The sequence below is a fragment of the Chiloscyllium plagiosum genome, chromosome 37 (genome assembly GCF_004010195.1).
Source record: "Chiloscyllium plagiosum isolate BGI_BamShark_2017 chromosome 37, ASM401019v2, whole genome shotgun sequence".
NCBI lineage: Eukaryota > Metazoa > Chordata > Chondrichthyes > Orectolobiformes > Hemiscylliidae > Chiloscyllium > Chiloscyllium plagiosum.
The window spans coordinates 22815155-22836144 of NC_057746.1; the positions used below are offsets into that span (position 1 = coordinate 22815155).

The 20990-nt window shown below is 42.8% G+C and overlaps 1 protein-coding gene and 1 long non-coding RNA gene across 3 annotated transcripts; one reads left to right on the plus strand and one right to left on the minus strand.

The window, feature by feature from the left end:
* Nucleotides 1–375: 375 nt before the first annotated feature.
* LOC122541369 lies at nucleotides 376–7497 on the minus strand. 2 transcript variants are annotated; one of them, XR_006309580.1, is made up of 4 exons: nucleotides 6399–7497; nucleotides 2805–3066; nucleotides 1448–1706; nucleotides 376–406 (listed from the first exon to the last, which is right to left on the minus strand). It is a non-coding gene; the product is annotated as an uncharacterized LOC122541369 (long non-coding RNA). The 2 variants fall into 2 exon arrangements; XR_006309579.1 differs by having other exon boundaries at nucleotides 386–409.
* LOC122541368 (calcium homeostasis modulator protein 6-like) lies at nucleotides 5126–11203 on the plus strand. The gene is made up of 3 exons (XM_043678074.1): nucleotides 5126–5727; nucleotides 8456–8725; nucleotides 10618–11203. Exons 1-3 carry the CDS (start codon nucleotides 5254–5256, stop codon nucleotides 10624–10626), a joined length of 753 nt encoding a protein of 250 aa, XP_043534009.1. The 5' UTR covers nucleotides 5126–5253; the 3' UTR covers nucleotides 10627–11203.
* Nucleotides 11204–20990: the final 9787 nt, after the last annotated feature.

Below are 20990 nucleotides of genomic sequence, written 5' to 3' on the forward strand. Positions count from 1 at the left end.
CTATGTCCCTGTAGCTTCTATCTATCACCTTCTCAGCCTCTCGAATAATCCTCAGTTCATCCAACTCCAGCTCCAGTTCCCTAACTCGTTCTGTGAGGAGCAGGATCTGACTGCATTTCCTGCAGATGAAGTCGGCAGGAGTATCGGTGGTCACCCCTACCTCAAACATCCTGCAGGAGGAACAATTCCACTGCCTGCGCTGCCATTACTCTACACTTCGTCTCCAAAGCAAGAACACTGAGTAGCTTACCTGTGAACTTTAAAGTTAGGTTAGAGGAGGAGGATGGCAGGGAGGCCCTACTGTGTAGGGCCTGGGGACTAGAACACACCCACTCAAATATCAATCACTTACCTTCCCGACCAGCTCTGCGCTCCAACCTCACTTCCGCCCAGCTCGCGCCGCTCTCTGCTGAGAAAAGACCGTTGGCATCGAGGTAAGTTATTTTTATATCACTTACCGTCGAGGTAAGTTCTTTTTATATCACTTACAGGCATGAATTGAACCCAGGTCTCTGGTGCTGTGAGATTAGCAATGCTAACCACTGTGCCACCGTGCTGCCCAGTCATCATCTTTTTCCCAGCACTCTTACTTGAGTTGCTGCTCCAGGCCCAATTCCCACTCCTGCACCAACTCTGAGTCCAGCTTCTGCCACTGCTCCACTTCCTGCTCCCACTCCAGCTCCTGGTCCTATTCCAGCTCCACTCCTACTCCAGATCCAGTTTCTGCTCTTACTCCGGTTTCCTGCTTCTACTCTAGCACCCAGTCCTTCTCCAGCTTCCAGTCCTACTCCGGATCAGGTTCCTGCTCAGCTGTTCCAGTAGCTCAACCATCGCCAGTGATGGTTTCTGTTCCTGTTCTTTTCCCTGCTCCATCTGCAGCTCCAGTCCTCATTCCTGCTCTGTCTCCTGAGTAACCATTACTGATTGTCAGTAACTGCTTTCAGTGGATCTGGGAAGGGCTATTCAATGACACTGAATGGTGTTCGTATCTGATTCTCCACCCCTCTATCTCCACCGGGACTAAATTCCGAGGGAGAAGGCCTTTTCATCAGCCTTCCTAAACTGCTGCTAACTGTGCCCCTTTAGTCACACATTCATGTCGACATAGATTGTTTCCACTAGACTCGCTGGTAATAGCTCAGTTGCGGGCAAGCCTCTCACCATGCAGACACCACAACAGAAGGAACAATGCAGATTACTTGCCAACTCCCAGCAAGAGTGACTCAATCAAAAGTAATCTGGGGGCTAGATGCAAAATGGGGAGGCTTCTCGCATACCAGGCAATCAGCAGCCTGACAGAGTCATACTCTCAGAATCATACCTTACAGACACCACCATCACCACCCCTGGATGTGACTTGTCACACTTGACATGGCAATACAGTGATATAAGGTTGGGAAGGAGTTGCCCAAGACGCACTGTTGAATATGGGGTGATTCATACTCACAGAACTGTGAAAGAACTGAACATTTTTCTCCCTCACTCCCTCCGCGACTTGTTGCCATCTCCAATCTGTTCAGTTTGCTGAGAACAAACCATACAGTTGTCAACAGACAAAAGATCTGTGCCATCAATCATCGGTCGCTAGTCCATCGACCAATCAACACCTTGTTGCCAACCAGAGGCACATCTGTACAGCCCGTCAGCTCCAAGTCATCTGCAACTCACAATTCAATTCCTGCTTGACCACACAGTTTGAAAGGTGCCTGCAATGGGAGTCAGGTTATTAGTTTCAAAACATATAGCCACCTTTGCAAACACCAGTTTTAAAACAACTTTTTCTTATTTCAATCTGTAGCTTTTAAAAAGGATTAAACTATCATGATGGACAAGTTAGTGAGGCTGCTCAGTGGACTTTAGTACATTCTAGCTATAAGATGGTAAGGTTACTCATGGGCTTCTTTGAAATACACACAAATTTGGGTGCAGTTACTGAACCTGTGAAAGGAGAATGTAATGTGCTGCAAACTGATATCAAATGGAGGCATCAGTAGGAAAATTTGTGAAGACCAAGATCTACAAGCTCAGCGAAAAGGGATTGTTATAACAGAATGCTGAGTGTTTTATAGGTCTAGAAAAAGCAGAACTCACAAGGTACCACAATGGAGGACACTTGTAATTTTGTTCAGATATATGCTGTTCATCAATATTCAGCATCAAATGCAGTTTTCCTGTTACTATTTGGATTATTGATATCAAACTGTAAACCGAATGCAGAACTCACAATGTATAACCGAATACAGAACACAGAGTCTGCAAACCGAGTGCAGAGCTCACGATCTGTAAAGTGAATACAACGCTCACAATCTGTAAACCAAGTGTAGAACTCACAGTCTTTAGGCCTATTGTAGACCTCTCAGTCTGTAAGCTGAGTACAGAGCTCAGAGTCTGTAAACAGAGTATGTGCTCACAGCTTGTAAACTGAGTACAGAGCACACACTCCGTAATACAGACTTAAAGTGTTTTCACTCGACTCGCCGATACTAATATTGTCAGCATGCAGACAGGCCTCTCTCCATGCAGAATGCACAACAGAAGAAATAAGACAGATTACTTGTCAACTCAGAGCAAGAGTCACTCATGCAAGGCAATCCAGGCACTAGAGTCAAAACTGGGCATGTTGTCTCACTGACCAGTCAAGCAATAGCCTGATGTAATCATACACATGGAATCATATCATACAGACAGCACCATCACCATCTCTGAATATGTCCTGTCCCAACAGACGTGGGCAGCAAAGTGATATATAGTTGGGAGGCAGTTGCCCCAGAAGTCCTGTTGAATATGGGGTGTTTCATACTCACAGAGCTGGGAAAGAACTGAACACCTTTCTCTCTCACTCCCTCTGTGACTTGTGGCCATCTCCACGCTGTTCAGTTTCCCGAGAACAAGCCATATAGTTGTCAACAGGCAAAAGGTCTGTGCCATCAATCATCGGTCACTCGTCCATCGACCAATCAACATCTTGTTGCCAACCAGAGCTGCATCCGTACAGCCCGTCAGCTCCAAGTCATCTGCAACTAACACTTCAATTCCTGCTTGGCCGCACAGTTGTTTCAACAGTGTCTGCAATGAGAGTCAGGTTATTTGTTTCAAAACATATAGCCACTTTTGCAAACACTAGTTTTAAAACAACTTTTTCTTATTTCAGTCTGCAGCTTTTAAAAAGAATGAAACGAGCATTATGGACTAGTTAGTGAGGCTGCTAAGTGGACTTTAGCACATTCCAGCTATAAGATTGTAAGATTACTCGTGGGCTTCTTTGAAATGCAAGAAAGTTTAGGTGCAGTTACTGACCCTGTGAAAGGAGAATGTGACGTGCTGAAAACTGGTATCAAATGGACATATCAGTAGGAAAATTTGTGAAGACCAAGATCTACAAGCTCAGTGAAAAGGGATTGTTATAACAGAATGCTGAGTGTTTTATAGGTCTAGAGAAAGCAGAACTAGCAAGGTACCAAAATGGAAGGCACTTGTAATTGTGTTCAGATATATGTTGTTCATCAATTTTTAGCATCAAATGCAGTTTTCCTGTTACTATTTGAATTATTGTTATCAAACAGTAAACTGAGTGCAGAAGTCACAGTCTGTAACCAGGTACAAAGTCCACAGTCTGTAAAGCCAATCTGGAACTCTCACTCTGTAAACTGAGTGTAGAACTTGCAATCTGTAAACCAGGTGCAGAATTCACAGTCTGCAAACCGAGAACAGAGCACACAGTCTGCAAATTGAATGCAGAGCTCACTGTCTGTAAACGGTATACAAGACTCACAGCGTGTAAATCCAGAACAGAACCCACAGTCTGTAAACCAAGTGTAGAACTCAAGGTCTGTAAACCAAGTGTAGACTCACTGTCTGTAAACTGAGTACAGTGCACCCAGTTTGTAAACTCAGTACAGAGCACACACTCCGTAATACAGACTTAAAGTGTTTTCACTAGACTCGCCGGTACTAATACTGTCAGCATGCAGACAGGCCTCTCTCCATGCAGAATGCACAACAGAAGAAATAAGGCAGATTACTTGTCAACTCAGAGCAAGAGTCCCTCAAGCAAGGCAATCCAGGCACTAGAGTCAAAACTGGGCATGTTGTCTCACTGACCAGTCAAGCAATAGCCTGATGTAATCATACACATGGAATCATATCATACAGACAGCACCATCACCATCTCTGAATATGTCCTGTCCCAACAGACATGGGCAGCAGAGTGATATATAGTTGGGAGGCAGTTGCCCCAGAAGTCCTGTTGAATATGGGGTGTTTCATACTCACAGAGACGGGAAAGAACTGAACATTTTCTCTCTCGCTGCCTCCGTGACTAGTTGCCGGCTCCAATCTGTTCAGTTACTGAGAACAAGCCATACAGTTGTCAACAGGCAAACGGTCTGTGCCATCAATCATCGGTCACTCGTCCATCGACCAATCAACATCTTGTTGCCAACCAGAGCTACATCTGTACAGCCTGTCAGCTCCAAGTCATCTGCATCTCACACTTCAATTCCTTCTTGGCCACACAGTTGTTTCAACAGATCCTGTGATGGGAGTTAGGATGTTCGTTTCAAGACTTAGGGCCACCCTTTCAAACACTAGTTTTACTACAGGAGCCCTGGCTGACCAATATAGATAGGGGATTTAGAATCTCCTCACTTCAGGGGCCTCACTCTGAGCTGGCTGGAGTGACTTGGTAAGAGGATACTGGCCTTTACGCAATTATTTCAGAGGGATTGATGGGAAATGTTGTCAAGTCCAAGATCTACAAGCTCAGCTAAAAGTATAACAGAATGCTGAGTGGTGTATAAGTCTAAAGAAAGCAGAATTAGCAGATTACCGCAATGGAGGGCCATTGCAATTTTGCTCAGAGACATGCTGTTCCCCAGAGCAAGGACTGCATGTTGTGTCCAGGTATTGTTGACGATCCTGGCCTGGAGGAAACAACTGGAAAAACACAAGGAGATGATTCCACCTTCTGAGAAGGTATGTTAAGTTGGGGAAGAAAGATTGGCAGACACAATAGAGTGGACGACCGAAAGTTGGAAGGGGAACTGCGCCCAGCTGTTCAGACACAAGAGAGGAAGTAGGTAGCACGCAATTTCTATAAATTAGCCTCTGGATTTATTCTAAATGTGGTTGATAGCAGACGAGTTTGTTCTGATTTTCTCGCCACAAATTAACTTCTGCGACTTAACGGTGAATGCTAGTTATTGCGGCAGCTTCAATCAATTGTCAGTGTGTTGTGATATAACGCCGTTGAAGATGGCCATGTTGGAGAAACTCCAAGAGAGTTTCCTGAATGCTAAGCCGGGAATGTTCCAAGTTTTGGGGAATTTCATTATATTTCTAATCCTTTATGGAGTGGAATGTCTACTAGAGAATGAGATCCAATGTCCATGTCATCTGCCATCGAACATCCGCTACATCTCAATAACGTTTGTTTTCCCCGCAATGTCACTGTTCATTATTGGTCTCTTGGTACAAAGTTACTTACAGAAATTGTGTCATTTATGGTGGAGCAAGCAGAAGGTAGAGTACCGTCCACCCACACCTATACCTAGCCTGCTGACTGTGTGTAAAGCATCAATTCCAGCAATACTATGGATTATTCTACTCTTATTGAATGGCAACTATTACGCCTGTTCCAAGTTAATCGGTAGAAGTGAAACTGCATGCGAGTCGAAATGCAATGAGAATTCCTCTGAAATTGTCCAAGACTACTGCATTGCATCACAGGTAAGTGGTTCTTTTACATGGTCACTGTAACGAGCAAAGAGAGACTGTGCTGCACTCAGGAGAAAGTGAGGTCTGCAGATGCTGGCGATCAGGGTCGAGAGTGTGTTGCTAGAAAAGCACAGCAGGTCAGGCAGCATCCGAGGAGCAGGGGAATCGACGCTTCGGGCATAAGCCCTTCATCAGGAATTTCTCTGATGAAGGGCTCAGGCCCGAAATGTGGATTCTCCTGCTCTTCGGATGCTGCCTGACCTGCTGAGCTTTTCCAACAACACAGTCTCGACTGAGCTGTGACTAAACTCCATATATCTACCCATTGGCCAGGGGTTGGTGAGCCCAGTTAGCTAAGCCAGCTGCCTTATAATGCTGACCCACTATCAATTACGTGGGTTCTATTCCTGCACTGGCTGAGGTTATTATGAAGCACTCTGCTCGTCAACCTCTTCCCCTCGTGATATGCAGCGATTCTCAGGTCATAACAAGAAATGATGATGGTGATTTTAATTTTTATATAGATTCCTTTTCCATATCTTGAAATACCTTGTGCATCCCTCAATCATGGACTGGCAGAAGATTGAAATTGTAACAAGGCTTTCAAACATTTCTGTGCACAAATATTTCGTAACTTCACTTCAGTTATGAGATTTCGAACTCAAAAGTTTGCGACTACGTACCCAGGGGGAAGAGTCTATCACCGCCTGCTTCCAGTTCCCCATGTCGTTCGAACCAACCGGTAACCTTCTAGATTCCAGGGATAACAAACCGATCCCTCCCTTGCACCGTTGTATTTGGTCTCCCTCCGAGGCGAAGGATTGCAAATTGTCTCGATGAATGTGTCAGCTGAAAGTACAGTGCTTTACCTGTGATACATCTCGGTTGAAAATCTGAGCTGAGCTGGAGAGAACTGCAGGCTGTTGAAAGTAGGAACTGTGCCTGAAGGCTGTAGTTTCAAAGTGAGAAGACATGTGGTCGCCCTAATATTGGGCAAGATGGTGAAAAGCTCACTGATGGTAGATTGGAGGAAACGAAAGGTGCGGCATATGAAAGTTGGAAACACAGAAAATGCGGGAGATATTGGGCTTGAGGGGGCTATTGGGGAATGAAAGGGAGGGACATAAAAGGGCAGTTAAATGTCTAGGATGGAGCAGTTCTATGGATGATTCATTCTGGGCAATACACTTTGAGAAAGATATCAAGCCGCGGTGAGGTTGCAAATGAACCTATCTGAATGCCACCAAAGATGGGGAAGTTCGAGAGCCTCAGAAATCTACAGGACAGAAAAGGCCACTTTCCACAATCAAGTCTGCACCAGTTAGACATGAGCATTGAACTATTCTCATCCTATTTTCCAGCATCTGACCCATTGCCTTCTGTGCCTTGAGATCACAAGTGCACATCTAAATGTAAGTCAATGTCAGTGGTCTGAAGACAGCAGGGAAGTTGGGAATGCTTTTATATAGCATAAAGGTTTAAAGGGCATTTGATAGTTATGCTGAATATAAGCATGCAGGTGCCACAGGCAGTGACGAAGGCATATGAGATGTTGGTCTTCATAGTGTGAGGATTGGAGTATAAGAGTGGGGATGTCTTGCTGCAATTGTATAGGGTCTTGGTGAGACTACATCTAGCGTATAATGCAGTGTTTTGGTCTCCTTATCTGGGAGAAGGTTATTCTGGCCATGTAGGGATTTACCAGACTATAGTACTGCCATTTCAGGGAGAAAGGAGAGAGTGAGGATTGCAGATGCTGGAGATCAGAGTCAAGAGTGCGGTGCTGGTAAAGCACAGCATGTCAGGCAGCATCCAAGGAGCAAGAGAATCAATGTTTCATGCATAAGCCCTTCATCAGGAATCCTGATGAAGGGCTTATGCCTGAAACATTGATTCTCCTGTTCCTCAGATGCTGCCTGACCTCCTGTGCTTTTCCAGCACCATACTTGGGATTCCAGGGAAAAAGACTGGATCAGTGAGGACTATATTTTCTGGAGTTTAGAAGAATGAGAGGACTTCTCATAGTGACCCATAGTTCTAACAGGACTAAACGGGTAAATGCAGTAAGAATATTTCTGAAGACTAGCAAGTCAAACCAGGGATAACAGCCTAATGATATGAGGGAGGCCATTAAGGACTGAGATGATGAGAAATGTCTTCACCCAGAGAATGGTGAGCTTGTAGAATTATTTGCACAGAAAGTGTTTGAGGCAAACACATTGAATATTTTCAACAATGAGCTAGATATAGTTCTTAGGACTAATGGAATCAAAAGACTTGGGGGGAAAGCAGGAACAGCATTCTGAGTTGGATGATCAGCTATGATCATAGTGATTGGGAGAGCAGTCTTGAAGGGCTGAATGGCCTACTCTTGCTCCTCCTTTCTGTGTTTTTTTTTAAATCGTGAGAGAGAAATAAATATGGAGATTTGTTTCTACCTCCGAAAGGATCAGGAAAAAGTGGAAAGAAATTCAAAGATGTTTGTCAGAAAAACCAGAGGTCACACTTGAGAAAAATATACATGATAGCTTGTTATAATCCAGAATGTATTCCCTAAAAGAGTGGTAGAAGCAGAGAAGAATGGAATTAAAGGGGGAAATAAATATCACAATTTTTGGAAACTGCAGGGGAGTGGGATTAATTCTGAAACAGACTGGATTCCTCTTGTGTTGTATCATTCTATGATTCTATGCATCATTGTTTAATTGAATTTCTTATATCTCCACCCATACCTTAACAGTTCATCGGCAGCCTTGCAGTGGTCATATTACTGTCTGCATTGGCAATATTCAACTTTCTTCAATATTGTTCCGACTGGAAGAGCAAATATATGTTTGAATATAACTGTAACTGTAAAAAAGAGGAAGCAAAGTTGCTGGGGGAAAAATTGAAAGCCAAGGCAGCTGAAGCTGTCAAAGAAATTTGCAAAAGTAAGATGTCAACACAATTCCCAAATGATGGGCAAATTCAGCCAGGATCCAGTCATGAAAACATGGAAATGAATTCCCAGGTAAGTGTTATACAATATTCAGAAATATTATGGCAAGGAGGATGCAGAGAATGAAATGTGGTAAATGCAGCTAAATCCAACTTTCAAAGATTAAGGTAGAAATTTATCTTGGATGGATCTGCAAGAAACGCCATTAAAGTGTACTCTTGATATTCAATTCTGTTGGAATTCTGTTAATGGAATAGAATATTAGTTGAATCTCTAAATGTTCTCTAAAATTATGATGTTAAATCTGGCAGAATAAATACTGAGACTGGGGATGTACTGAGAACAATTATCAGATGACTTATTCGCAGGGCACCAAGTATATCACAATAAAAGGCAAAATATTGCAGATATTGGAAATCCAAAATAAAAACAGAAGGTGGTTGAGAAGCGCATCATTGGAGGAAAGAGTTCCATACAAGAGTCATAGTGGACTCAAAACATTAACTCTGTTTCTCTCTCCACAAGTGCTGCTGAGTTTCTGCAGGACTTTTCTAATAAAAACATTATAACTCCATCACAGACAGTAATGTTGTCTGAGCTGGAGCTGGCTGACCAGCAGAAGAGTCGATCACAAAGGACAACAGTGGGGCTGTCCGAGATGGAGCATCTGACACCTTTACAGAATAATCTCACATGGGACAATGGCACGCTGGTGTAATCATTTAACTCTTCCCATGGTGCATGCTTTCCTGAGCATAGATGCATGCAATATCACAACAATTATTTGAGGCAGTCAATACTGTTCCATCCTCTTAACAACTATTCACCAAGGTGATATTTGACATCATCAGTTTTCAATTTTGTCAAAAGATATGCCAACAACTGATCAAATGGCACAGTCACAAAACTAATTGCTGATTTATTAACAATTATTTCAATCTGAAGTCTGAACAAACACCAAACCATGAATACTACTTTGCAATCGCTATTACTCTACGAAGTGTCATGATCTGTCATATTTCCATTAATTCATCACTGATGAAATGGTGGATTCTGTGTTGTAGCTTCTCTTTCACCTCTTCCATTTAACTTCTGAATAAAAGCCAGGATGAGCCTGGACTCTGTCATTCACATACAGTTGCCAGAGAGAGAGACAACTGATGGTGAGTTTAACCTGAGGGTCACCAAGCCTCCAGCAGAGAGAGGAGTTGAGAAGGAGAATCCTTCAAGATAATTTCAGCCAGTACAGGAATTGAACCTATGCCATTAGAATTACTCAGTTTCACAAGCCAGTTGCTTAGCCAACTGACAGTCCATAAACCAGGGGTCATAGATTCAAACTAGGTGACAGAGGAATTGGCGGGGATGTGAGGAAATAATAACCTTTTTTTACACAGAGGGTAATGGGTATCTGGAATTCACTGCTTGAGTTGCCAGTGGAGACAGAGGCCTTAAACCATTTGAAAAAGTGCCTGGATCAGCACCTTAAGTGTTGTAAGCTGTAAGGCTATGGGCCATGTGCAGGGAGATGGGATGAGAAAGGACATCTGGGTGACTTAAGGTCACACGACAACATGGGCAGAATGCCTCCCACCCCCCAGCAACCCCCACACCCCCCTCCCCCTTCTGTGCTATATCATTGCTGTGGTTCTAACTGAGCTGGTCAATCCCACATGACTATATAACAGACAGCTAGTTTGCATATCAAGAAGCCCCTAAAATACCAGACCACCTGATATTATTTCCATTCTCGATTAGGGCATAATGGATTTAAATCTTATTACTAATTGCTTAATATTGCACAATTATAGCAATTGATATGAAGGGATTCTGGCAGTGGAGGACAAAGACACTAGCAGTGCTAACTTCATGTTTACAATAAGGAGAAACAGGGAGTTCCCTGGTCTCCTTGCTCAGTATTATTACAGCTCACCCATTTAAGTGTGACTGTGCTTTTCCACCAGGTTCCTTAGGATCCATCCAAATCGCAGTAGTCCACTAACAGTAAGGATTGTAAGAAGAGGAACATCAAATCACATCTATTACTGGAAGTGGCGCCAAAGGCAACAGACCCCTGATATGGAACACAATTGAAAATATGCATTCAACTTTTACTAACTGTTAATTACTCACATGTTTGGATAAATAGTTTTCTTTCACACAGTAGATTACAATATTTCTGTGATATCTGAAGTCAGGTTAAATAAATAAAGGATTTCAGGCAAAAAAAAACGTTGTCAGACCTGAGTAGCTGGGACTGAATGGATTCTGACAGTGGTAAGAAAGCCAACAGATATAAAACAAAATAGCAGAGAGTCATTAAAACTTCACTCTGCAAGATATTGACAGCCTGGTGAGTCACACTGGCTTTGAATTTTCCAGCACCTGCTCCAATCGGCATGAAGGGAAAGTTAAAAGGGAATCGGCAAATCTTCCAGACTTGTTAGAAGAAGGATGAGGTTGCGCACAGCTAAGCAATGAACCTGAACAAATCAGGGCAGCAAATTTGTTATTAGTGATGGGGAGGAACTGCCACAACTGTATTACATGCAAGGTTTCAGTGAGAATCAGAAAAGCCAGTCCTATGGAATTTTGGAGGTTCAGAAGGACCATCTACTACTGTCATTCATGAATGTTATGTGTTCCAAGTAATTCACTGCAGATTTGTCCTTTAATTGCCTCTTTTTTGACTTAAACTTATTTCAAATTTGATTTGAATTCTGTTCCGTGTCCCTTTTTGAACTTGCATTTTCTTTGGCTGTTTCATTTTTACTTTCCAGCTCCCTTTGTATTTGGCTATCTGCTGCAGACCTTAGTCATGTCCTTGCCATTGGCATTCTATTTTGCATGGTTTCTCACCTCTCTCCACTTACTTTTAACTTCACACTTAACTTCAATGTGGACTGCAGTGGTTCAAGAAGGCAGTTCAGCATCACCCTCACAAGGGCAACTAGGGATGGACAATAAAATGTCGGCCAGCCAACAATGCCAACAGCCCACAAGTGAATTAAAAATATCAACTGGAGGATTCTGTAGCTGTATTCATCCTTGTATATTAATTCCCTTTGTCCCTACATTCTAATGGCTCTCAGAGAGACATAGATAGGATGCAGAGCTGGGCTGAGAGGTGGCAAATGGAGCTTAATGTGGACAAGTGTGAGGTGATACACTTTGGACGGAGTAATCGGAATGCAAAGTACTGGGCTAATGGTAAGATTCTTGGGAGTGCAGGTGAGCAGAGAGATCTCGGTGTCCATGTACACAGATCCCTGAAAGTTGCCACCCAGATTGACAGGATTGTTAAGAAGGCATACAGTGTTTTGGCCTTTATTAATAGAGGGATTGAGTTCCGGAACCAGAAGGTTATGCTGCAGCTGTACAAAGCTCTGGTACGGCCACACTTGGAGTATTGTGTACAGTTCTGGTCACCGCATTATAAGAAGGATGTGGAAGCTTTGGAAGGGGTGCAGAGGAGATTTACTAGGATGTTGCCTGGAATGGAAGGAATGTCTTACGAGGAAAGGCTGAGGGCCTTGAGACTGTTCTTGTTAGAGAGAAGAATGTGACTTAATAGAGACATACAAGATAATCAGAGAGTTAGATAGGGTGGAAAGGGAGAGCCTTTTTCCAAGTATGGGAACAGCAAATACAAGGGTACACAACTTTAAAGTGAGGGGAGACAGGTATAAGACAGATGCCAGAGGTAGTTTCTTTACTCACAGAGTAGTAAGGGTATGGAATGCTTTGCCTGCAATGGTAGTAGATTCGCCAAGTTTAAGTGCATATAAGTCGTCATTGGACAGGCATATGGACGTACATGGAATAGTGTAGGTGGGATGGGCTTCAGATTAGTATGACAGGACATAGACATAGAGATATAGAGATGTACAGCATGGAAACAGACCCTTCAGTCCAACCCGTCCATGCTGACCACAGCGCAACATCGAGGGCCGAAGGGCCTGTATTGCGTTGTAATGTTCTATGTTCTATGTTCTATGTAATTCTTTTATTTATTTTTCATTTTGAAACCATAAGTTTGTTACACCACAGTTGCAATGTATTTACAATTGCACTGCACATTTTGTCCACATGCACCAGCAGAGGGAGTCTTCAAGAATTCAGTAATAGAGGATCAATGTTTAATAGCTCAGTTGTGCAGTTATAATTTGAAGAATCCCCTATGTAACTGCTTCCAATCCAAAAATTTCGCACCAGTGACTGAGTAAAAGCCACATCTCTAAGTTATGCACATCTTGATTTCTGGACACATTAGTATTGCCATTCCTGTTTGTAATCACTTTCCAATCATCTCAACCCCAAACTACAGCCTCTGTTTGCCCAATGTATTCATCTTTGTGGCATGCATCTAATTGGATGTAAATGAATGTTTTATCACACAATCGGACAATTTGTGACTGTTAGTCAAGCACAGTTTGAGTTCTGAAGGGTTATTGGATTTGAAGTGTTATCTCTGTTGCTCTCTTCACAGTCGCTGCCAGATCGGCTGAGTTTCTCAAGCAATTTCTGTTTTAGTTATGATTTTTCTCCAATTTCGAGGGAAATTTTATCCTACAGTTTGTCCACAGTCATGGCCTGGAGATGTATGGCATCCTGGATTTTAGTTTTGCATTCCTCAAAATTCCAGGGTAAACCAAAAGATTTGGAAACCACTAGCGTCACCTGTAGCCCCTCTGAGTTTGATCAATTTCTCGCAATTTGCAGTTGGTCAGTCAGTCATGGGGAATTGTGGGATGAATGTGTTTCTGACCTTTAACCTGCAGGAGTGACTGTGACTCTGAAGTTTTCTCACTGTTGGTTGGTTGTGGTTAGAAAATTAGAAATAGTCTGTCAGTGAAAATATGAATGAAAGTACATAGATGAGACATGACCACATCGTAAAAGGACAACTGTCTAGCTTCACATTCCAGATCCTACAGAGGTTAGAGTGAGGGGAGTCAGTGCTGGAGAGGTGAACTGCAAAGTAGTCACTTCAAACAAGAGTCACAGGGTCCAATATTCAGCCTCGAGTCTCTGTCTGATATTCCCTTTTCTGATAGCAGACCCTTAGGCCAATGAGTCTCAGAATGGTCTGGTCCTCAGACAGGACTGTCTGTGGGCTGTCTGTGGATCCAGACTCAGAAAGGCTGGAGTTATGGAAGGAGGGAAGCTTAGAGAATTCAATTAATAGTTTACATTCTTGCTGTGATTTTACAGCATGGCAACTGGAGCAGGCAGCAGCATAAAAGTAATATCACTGAGCTAGTATTCTAGATCTCTAGGCTAATTTTCTGCAATCACAGGTTCAAATTCAACAATGGCAGATGGTCAAGTTATTAATTCAGTCTGAAAAATCAGGAATTAAAAGAAAGTTGACCTAATGGCGTCCATGTAATCATTATTGATTGTTGTAAACAGAAAACCATCCAGTTCACAAATATCTTCCTCACCTGTGACTCCAGATCCATGGCAATGTGTTTCGCTCTTAACTTCTCTCTAAAATCACTCTAGCAAGATATTGAGATCATGGAGCAGTTGGGGATGAGCAATAAATGCTAGCAATGCCCACATCCCATGTATGCCTGCAACCATTTAGCCCCTTGCTTTATCTCTGCTGTGTTTGTACAGCTTCCCTTAAAACTCGACTCACTAGGATGGCATAATGGCTCGGTAGTTAGCACTGCTGCCTCACCACACCAGGAGCTGGGTTCAATTCCAGCCTCAGGTGACTATCTATGGGTAGTTTGGCTCTTAACTGCTCTCTAAAATCACTCTAGCAAAAGGCCTTCATCAGGGATAGAGGCAGGAAGCCTCCACGGTGGACAGATAAACAGGGGGTTGGGGGTGGGACTGAGGAGAAAGTAGCAAAGAGTACAATAAGTGAATGGGGGTGGGGATGGAGGTGATAGGTCAGGGGTAGGGTGGAGTGGATAGGTGGGAATGGAGATTGGCAAGTAGGACAGGTCATGGGGTTGATTGGTACGAGTGTCCCGGAGATGTTCCCTAAAGTGCTCTGCTAGGAGGTGTCCAGTCTCCCCAATGTAGAGGAGACCGCATCGGGAGCAACGGATACAATAAATGACATTGGTGGATGTGCAGGTGAAACATTGATGCAGGTGGAAGTCTCCTTTTGACCTTGGATGGAGGTGAGAGAGGAGGTGTGGGCACAGACTTTACAATTCCTGCGGTGGCAGGGGACGGTGCCAGGACAGACGGGCCGGTTGTTGCGGGATGTGGACCTGACCAGGTAGTCACGGAGGAAACGGTCTTTGTGGAAAGCGGAAAGGGGTGGGGAGGGAAATATATCCCTGGTGATGGGGTCCATTTGGAGGTGGTGGAAATGTCGGCAGATGGTGCGGTTAATGCGAAGGTTGGTAGCATCGAAAGTGAGGACCAGGGGGTTTTGTCCTTGTTACAGATGGAGGGGCATCATCCGCCAACATTTCTGCTACTTCCAAATATGACTCTCTTTGGAACTCCATTAGTGCTGTACCTCTCTCTAGATATGCTGTCAGAGCTGCTGAGTCTCTTCAGCATTTTGTTTTTTTTTCAAATTTCCAATATTCACAGTATTTGATTCTGAATGTGCATTATACAGTGTGTAAATTCCTGTCTGAGGTGGATTTGCCCTTGACATCCCTAACAAAGAGGAAGTGTATGTGACAGAGTGGAAGTGGTGTACCTCTATAGCACTCTCCCTATTGCGACCTCTACCACCTAGAAGCAGACCTATATGAACATGGGAGAGGGGATGCCCTAGTGGTGTTGTCGCTAGACTAATAATCTGGAGACCTGACTCATGCTCTGGGGACCTGGTTTTGATTCCTTCCACAAAACAGGATGGAGTTTGAACCTAAAAAAAATCTAGAATTAAAAGTCTATTGATGACCAGGAAGTTATTGTTGCTTGTCAGGAGGAAAACCACCCAGCTTGTTGACTAAAGGCGTTTAGGGAAGGAAACTGCCATCCTTACCTGTTTTGGCCTATGTGTGACTCCTGACCAACAGCCAAATGGTTGACTCTCAACCCTGTGAATTATTTTTCTAAAAATAATATCAATTGCCCTCTAAGCCACACACCATCCTGACTCAAAACTATATAATTGCTCCTTCACGACTGCTGGTTCAAAATTCTGGAACTCCTTTCCTAAAGCACTGCTGATAAATCAGCACCATATATGAACTGCAGTGGTTCAAGAGGGCAACTCATCAGCACCTTCTCAAGGGCAACTAGGGGCAGCCATAATGCTGTCCCAGCCAGCACGGAATAAAAATTAATGGGCTGCAGTGGGTTCAAGAAGGTGGCTCACTAGCCCTTTCTCAAGTGTAGTTAGGGATGAGCAATAAATTCTAGCCTTGTCAGCAATGCATACATCCCATGAAATTATATAGAAGCAAACTATTCAACAGATTGGTAAAAACTGGGAGGAGAGTGTAAATCAGTTTAAATCAATGCTTGTATGATTTTTGCTACAAGGAGGCCACAAGTCCCCAGCTGGCAGGAAATACACACATTACTCTTTAATGGACCAGTGTCTTGAAGAGGAGACCTATTCTTGACAGGTTCAGAGGTTATAACTTATATATGATAAGTGCAGTCATACATGATGCTCGGTCTGTGTCATGAATTGACTGTGATTCCTGGAGGAGTCAGAGAGGATTTATTTAGAGTTTTATTTCCAACTTAATTGTCTTTTCTCTCTCTCTCTCCCTCTCTCTCTCTCTCTCTCCTCTGGCATCTCCCCTGTCCCTGAGGAAATGTCATGGCTCCGGGCGGTTGGAAAACAGAAATGTGTGGGTACGTGGCCAGTGTTGCCCGAGCCATTCATGTGAGGTAGGCTTAAAAGATCAGCTGGTATTGTCCTGTTACTTCTGCACATGAGGAACAGTAAATCACAGGGAATAAAAACAAAGGAAATGAATAGCTGTTGGCAAGGATTTCTTTGTGATTTCCCTTCACAATTAGGAGGAAGGTCTTGGATTGATAAACATACATTCGATCAGACTCTGACTTCCTCAAGCCTCTGCATTTCATTGCAAAATTGAAACTATGTCAAAGTATAGATCTCATGGGAGTTAATATTTGTGAACAATTTTTGTTTCGTTTCATTACATAGGCAGAGGGTTATATGCCTGGGGACAAAAATGATATACTGCATTAAAAGTGTACCCTGTATGCATAAAGTTTCTGAATAATCTTTCCTCTGCAAAGGTTGAAAGTCATGCAGGCAGACTCAATTATTATGTCAATATCAGAATTTAGTCAATTTCAATGATTCCAGCTAACTGACACTAAAATATTTTTGAGTTATGAAAACAAAATAGTCATCAAGTCCATTTTCATCAATATCTTCTGAAGTTTAGTAAAGGGGATACACAATACATATAAGATTACAATATATACAGTGGATCAGTAATAGCGAACTTTCACATTGCTGAAAAGAAATACAAAGTTGAAGCTTTTCATCTTGTACCCATCAGGACTGGGACCAAAGAAAACAAACTTTGAAAGGAAACACCAATTTTTATAGCATGAGAATAGGGTGCTGACTGGTTAGATTGCGGCTGGCATGGAGATGTGTTTGGATCTGTTAGCAATCACAGTTTGCTGATTAACCTCAGGCCAGACAGGAAGACTCAGATTGGGTGAGGAGATGCTATAGGGAATGCAGTAAGGATTGGGAGTCACCATATTGAATGATAGAATTGCATGTTTGCTATTGGAAGTCTCCTGAATGAAAATGTTGCAATGTATGCACAAACTCCATTTACCTAGACAGAACAGAGTCTTTGTGTGAACATACATAGTTTCTAAGACGCACAAATGAAACACACTGCCAGCCTAACTAAGAATGTTAAATTGGCTTATCGTGTAAGTTTTATAATAGTCAGGATTATTTAGTAAATGTTTTCCAATACAGAATCACATCTAGTGATGAATATTATGTTCTGAATTTTACAAGCACAGCCTGATTTGACATACTCGAACTTTGTGGTTTTTTTTAGCAATGTTTAAACTAGAAATATATTATAGATATCTTAAATTATAATATATATTATTTTGAATCGCATATAACATACAACACAAGACAGGCCATTCAGCCCAACCAGTTTGTCCTTTATTTTATAATATTGTACACTATTATTGATGTATGTGTAGTTTGATGTATGCAAATTGTCTGTTGTGTAACTTCGGAGCAGCAACTATACTTCAAACATTCTCCTTGCCTGTGAAGTGCTTCTTTGCAACAACCTGAGGTCATGAAAGTTACTCTAATATCTTCTTTTTATGTTGTTTCTTTTTATCAAGTCCACAAATCTGCTTCTGCAATGCTGTCCCTTGACTGGTGTACAGTTCCTTGTGTTGCTTTCCAGTGCTTTGACTGCAAAAAGGCTAGGCTCCCTCACCAGCGAGCGATCGGGAGTTAGACCTCTGGTTGGTCTCCAGCCACCCAATCCCTTTCACTCACTGGCAATGAAACCAAATGTAGCTCCTTTACTAGCCCCTCCAGCACAATTGAAATGAACTCAGCAATTGAACTAGATTCTTACTGGTTCCTATCTGCAATAAGTAGCATACACTCACTGGCTAAGACATTGTTGAAACTCTGCCTTGGACACAGAGTCTGATATCACAGTGACAATACGGACAGAAGATGGCTATTTAACCCCTAGAGCCCATTGTATCATTCATTCAGAATATAGCCAATCTGCATCTCGACTCCATTTTCCCAAAGAATCCTAAGCCTAACCCATTCTCACCCTGCAAAAATCTGTATATTTCAATGTTGAAAGTTTGAAATTGTACCCAATATCCACAGCCTTTTGAAAGAAAGCATTTCCCATTCCTATCACTTTTTGTGTGAAGAAGGCTTGTTTAATCCTGCCCATGCATAATCCAGCTTTAATTTTAAATCCTAATGCAATTATTAGTTTTCCCATCAGAAAATTATAGTATTCTTTTATTCTTGCATTATTTTAAACATCAATTAGATCACTCACGCATGATTAAAAGATTGGTTTAGACAAACTTGTCTTTACAATTTAAACCTTTAAAGTATGAAAGCATGAAAATATGATTTAGGAGTAGCCCCCCTCCAGTCTGGTCCAAAAATCAATAAGATTATGGCCCTCTGGTTGTGGCTTCAACCTCATTTTTATGCTTTTTCCCAAAATCATTTGACTCCTTTTGTTAACCAAGAATCTATCTAACTCAGCCTTAAAAATATTCAATGGCCTTGCATCTAACGTTCTCTGGGAAAGTTACACAGGTCTGCAAATCACTAAGGAGAAGAAAATTCTTCTTATTCACTGTCTTCAATTGGAAATTCCTCATTTTTAAAACGTCTCCTGGTTCTATACGTCCCATAGGGGAAAGCCTCCTTTCAGCAGTCATTCTTTTGAGTTCCCTCAGGCAAACGCATGCTTCAATAAGATCAGCTCTTCCAGACTGATTCTAGGATGGCAGGACTGACATATGAACAAAAAAATGGATCAATTGGGCTTGTACTTATTAGCATTTTGAAGAATGGCAGGGGGAGAGGAATCTCAAGAAACATATAAAATCCTGATGGGTCTGGACAGGCTACATGAGGGAAGAATATTCCCAATGTTTGGAAAATCCAGAACTGGGGGGGTCACAGTATAAGAATAAGGGGTAAGTCATTCAGAACTAAGGTGAGGAAGAATTTTGTCACTCAGAGAGTTGTGAACCCGTGCTATTTTCTCCCACAGGAAGCTGTTGGGGCCAGTTCATTAAATATATTCAAGAGGGAGCTGGACATGGCCCTTGTGGCTAAAGAGATCAAGGGGCATGGGGAGAAAGCGGTAATGAGATACTGAGATTGCGTGATCGGCCATGTTCATATTGAATGGTGGTGCAGGCTTGAAGGGCCGAATGGCTGGCTCCTGCACCTATTTTCTACATACCCACATTTTTAAACTTCAGTAAATACAGTCCAATCTGTTTGACCTTTCCACAAAGGATAACACCCTCATCCCAGGAGTCTGCCAAGTGCACGTCCTTTGAACTGATTTTAACACAATTAGGTCTTTTCTTAAATAAAAAGATCAATATTGTGTGCAACCTTCTAGATGTGGCCTGACTAGTATCTCAGGCAACAGTAGTAAAAGATTCCCATTTTAATATTCCAGTCCTCTTGAAATCATTATAACATTGCATTTGCCTTCTGAATCTCTTGCTGTGACAACTGGTATATCATAAATCAGCTGAATATAAAGCAGAGACTTTTCGACTATAGCTTAATGGTAAATGTCATGAAACTCTGTAAAACAGTAAAAGGGGAAGTGATACTTGTAGCAAACTGTGTGCCTCTTGGCAGGCATGTTGTCTGCAGCTCACATATATTGATGTGGTATGTGCCTGTCACTATTGGTGACTAAGTGTCTGTTATTGCTATTGCAGAATACAAGAAAATGATGTTGGAAATTATAAACACTACAAACAGGCAAATGAACAGACACAGTGAGATGTATAGACAGCTAGATGGACAAATATAGCAAGGTAGAGAGACAGAAAGAAAGGTGGGGGTGAATGGTGGGAATGTAAAACAGCCAGAATCGCTTTGGTTGTCATTTACAAGACATAGTCAAGCTGACTTTCCATTGAGGCGTATGATTTGTTGTCGACGTTACCAACTGCTGTTTTAAAATGAGGAGCCCGCTATAAGCTAGCGTACAGGGTCACCATCCAATCAGGGATGACAGGTTGACCGTGGACACTAAAGGACCAATGGGAGGACCTCCAAACCTCGGATTGACAGACCCACCAGCTGAGCTCTGTGAGTAGCTGGTCTGAAGGTAGAGACTGGGAGGGAGAAGGTCAGAATGTGACCCTGGAGGAGCATCCCTTCTCCCACCACCACCCCTCCCCTCTAACAACATCTCACCCTGATCTACACTGTTCCAGTGAGCTCCTCACAGTGCCAAATTGAGTTCTCTGTTGGTGTCGGGGACGGAGTCTTAATTGGCCCTGAAGTACATCAGCTTGCAGATGGCTGACTACCTGCAACTTGGCAACTGCCCTTCTAACCCTGATCTTTGACCCGGCCTCTTTGGAAATGCCTCCTGATCAGGATTGTGGTGCCACCACATTGTGCCACATTTGGGCGGCACGGTGGCTCAGTGGTTAGCACTGCTGCCTCACAGCACCATGGACCTTGGTTCAATTCCCGCCTGTCTGTGTGGAGTTTACATATTCTCCCCGTGTTTGCGTGGGTTTCCTTCGGGTGCTCCGGTTTCCTCCCACAATCCAAAGATGTGTGGGTCAGGTGAACTGGCCAGGCTAAATTGCCCACAGTGTTAGGTGTGTTAGTTAGGGG

What these genes read in the sequence shown, in the direction of transcription:
- LOC122541368 (XM_043678074.1), top strand. Translation starts at nt 5,254, where the DNA reads ATGGCCATGTTGGAGAAACTCCAAGAGAGTTTCCTGAATGCTAAGCCG. An exon ending in ACTACTGCATTGCATCACAG is followed by an intron (nt 5,728 to 8,455) that starts GTAAGTGGTTCT and finishes ATACCTTAACAG; the next exon opens with TTCATCGGCAGCCTTGCAGT.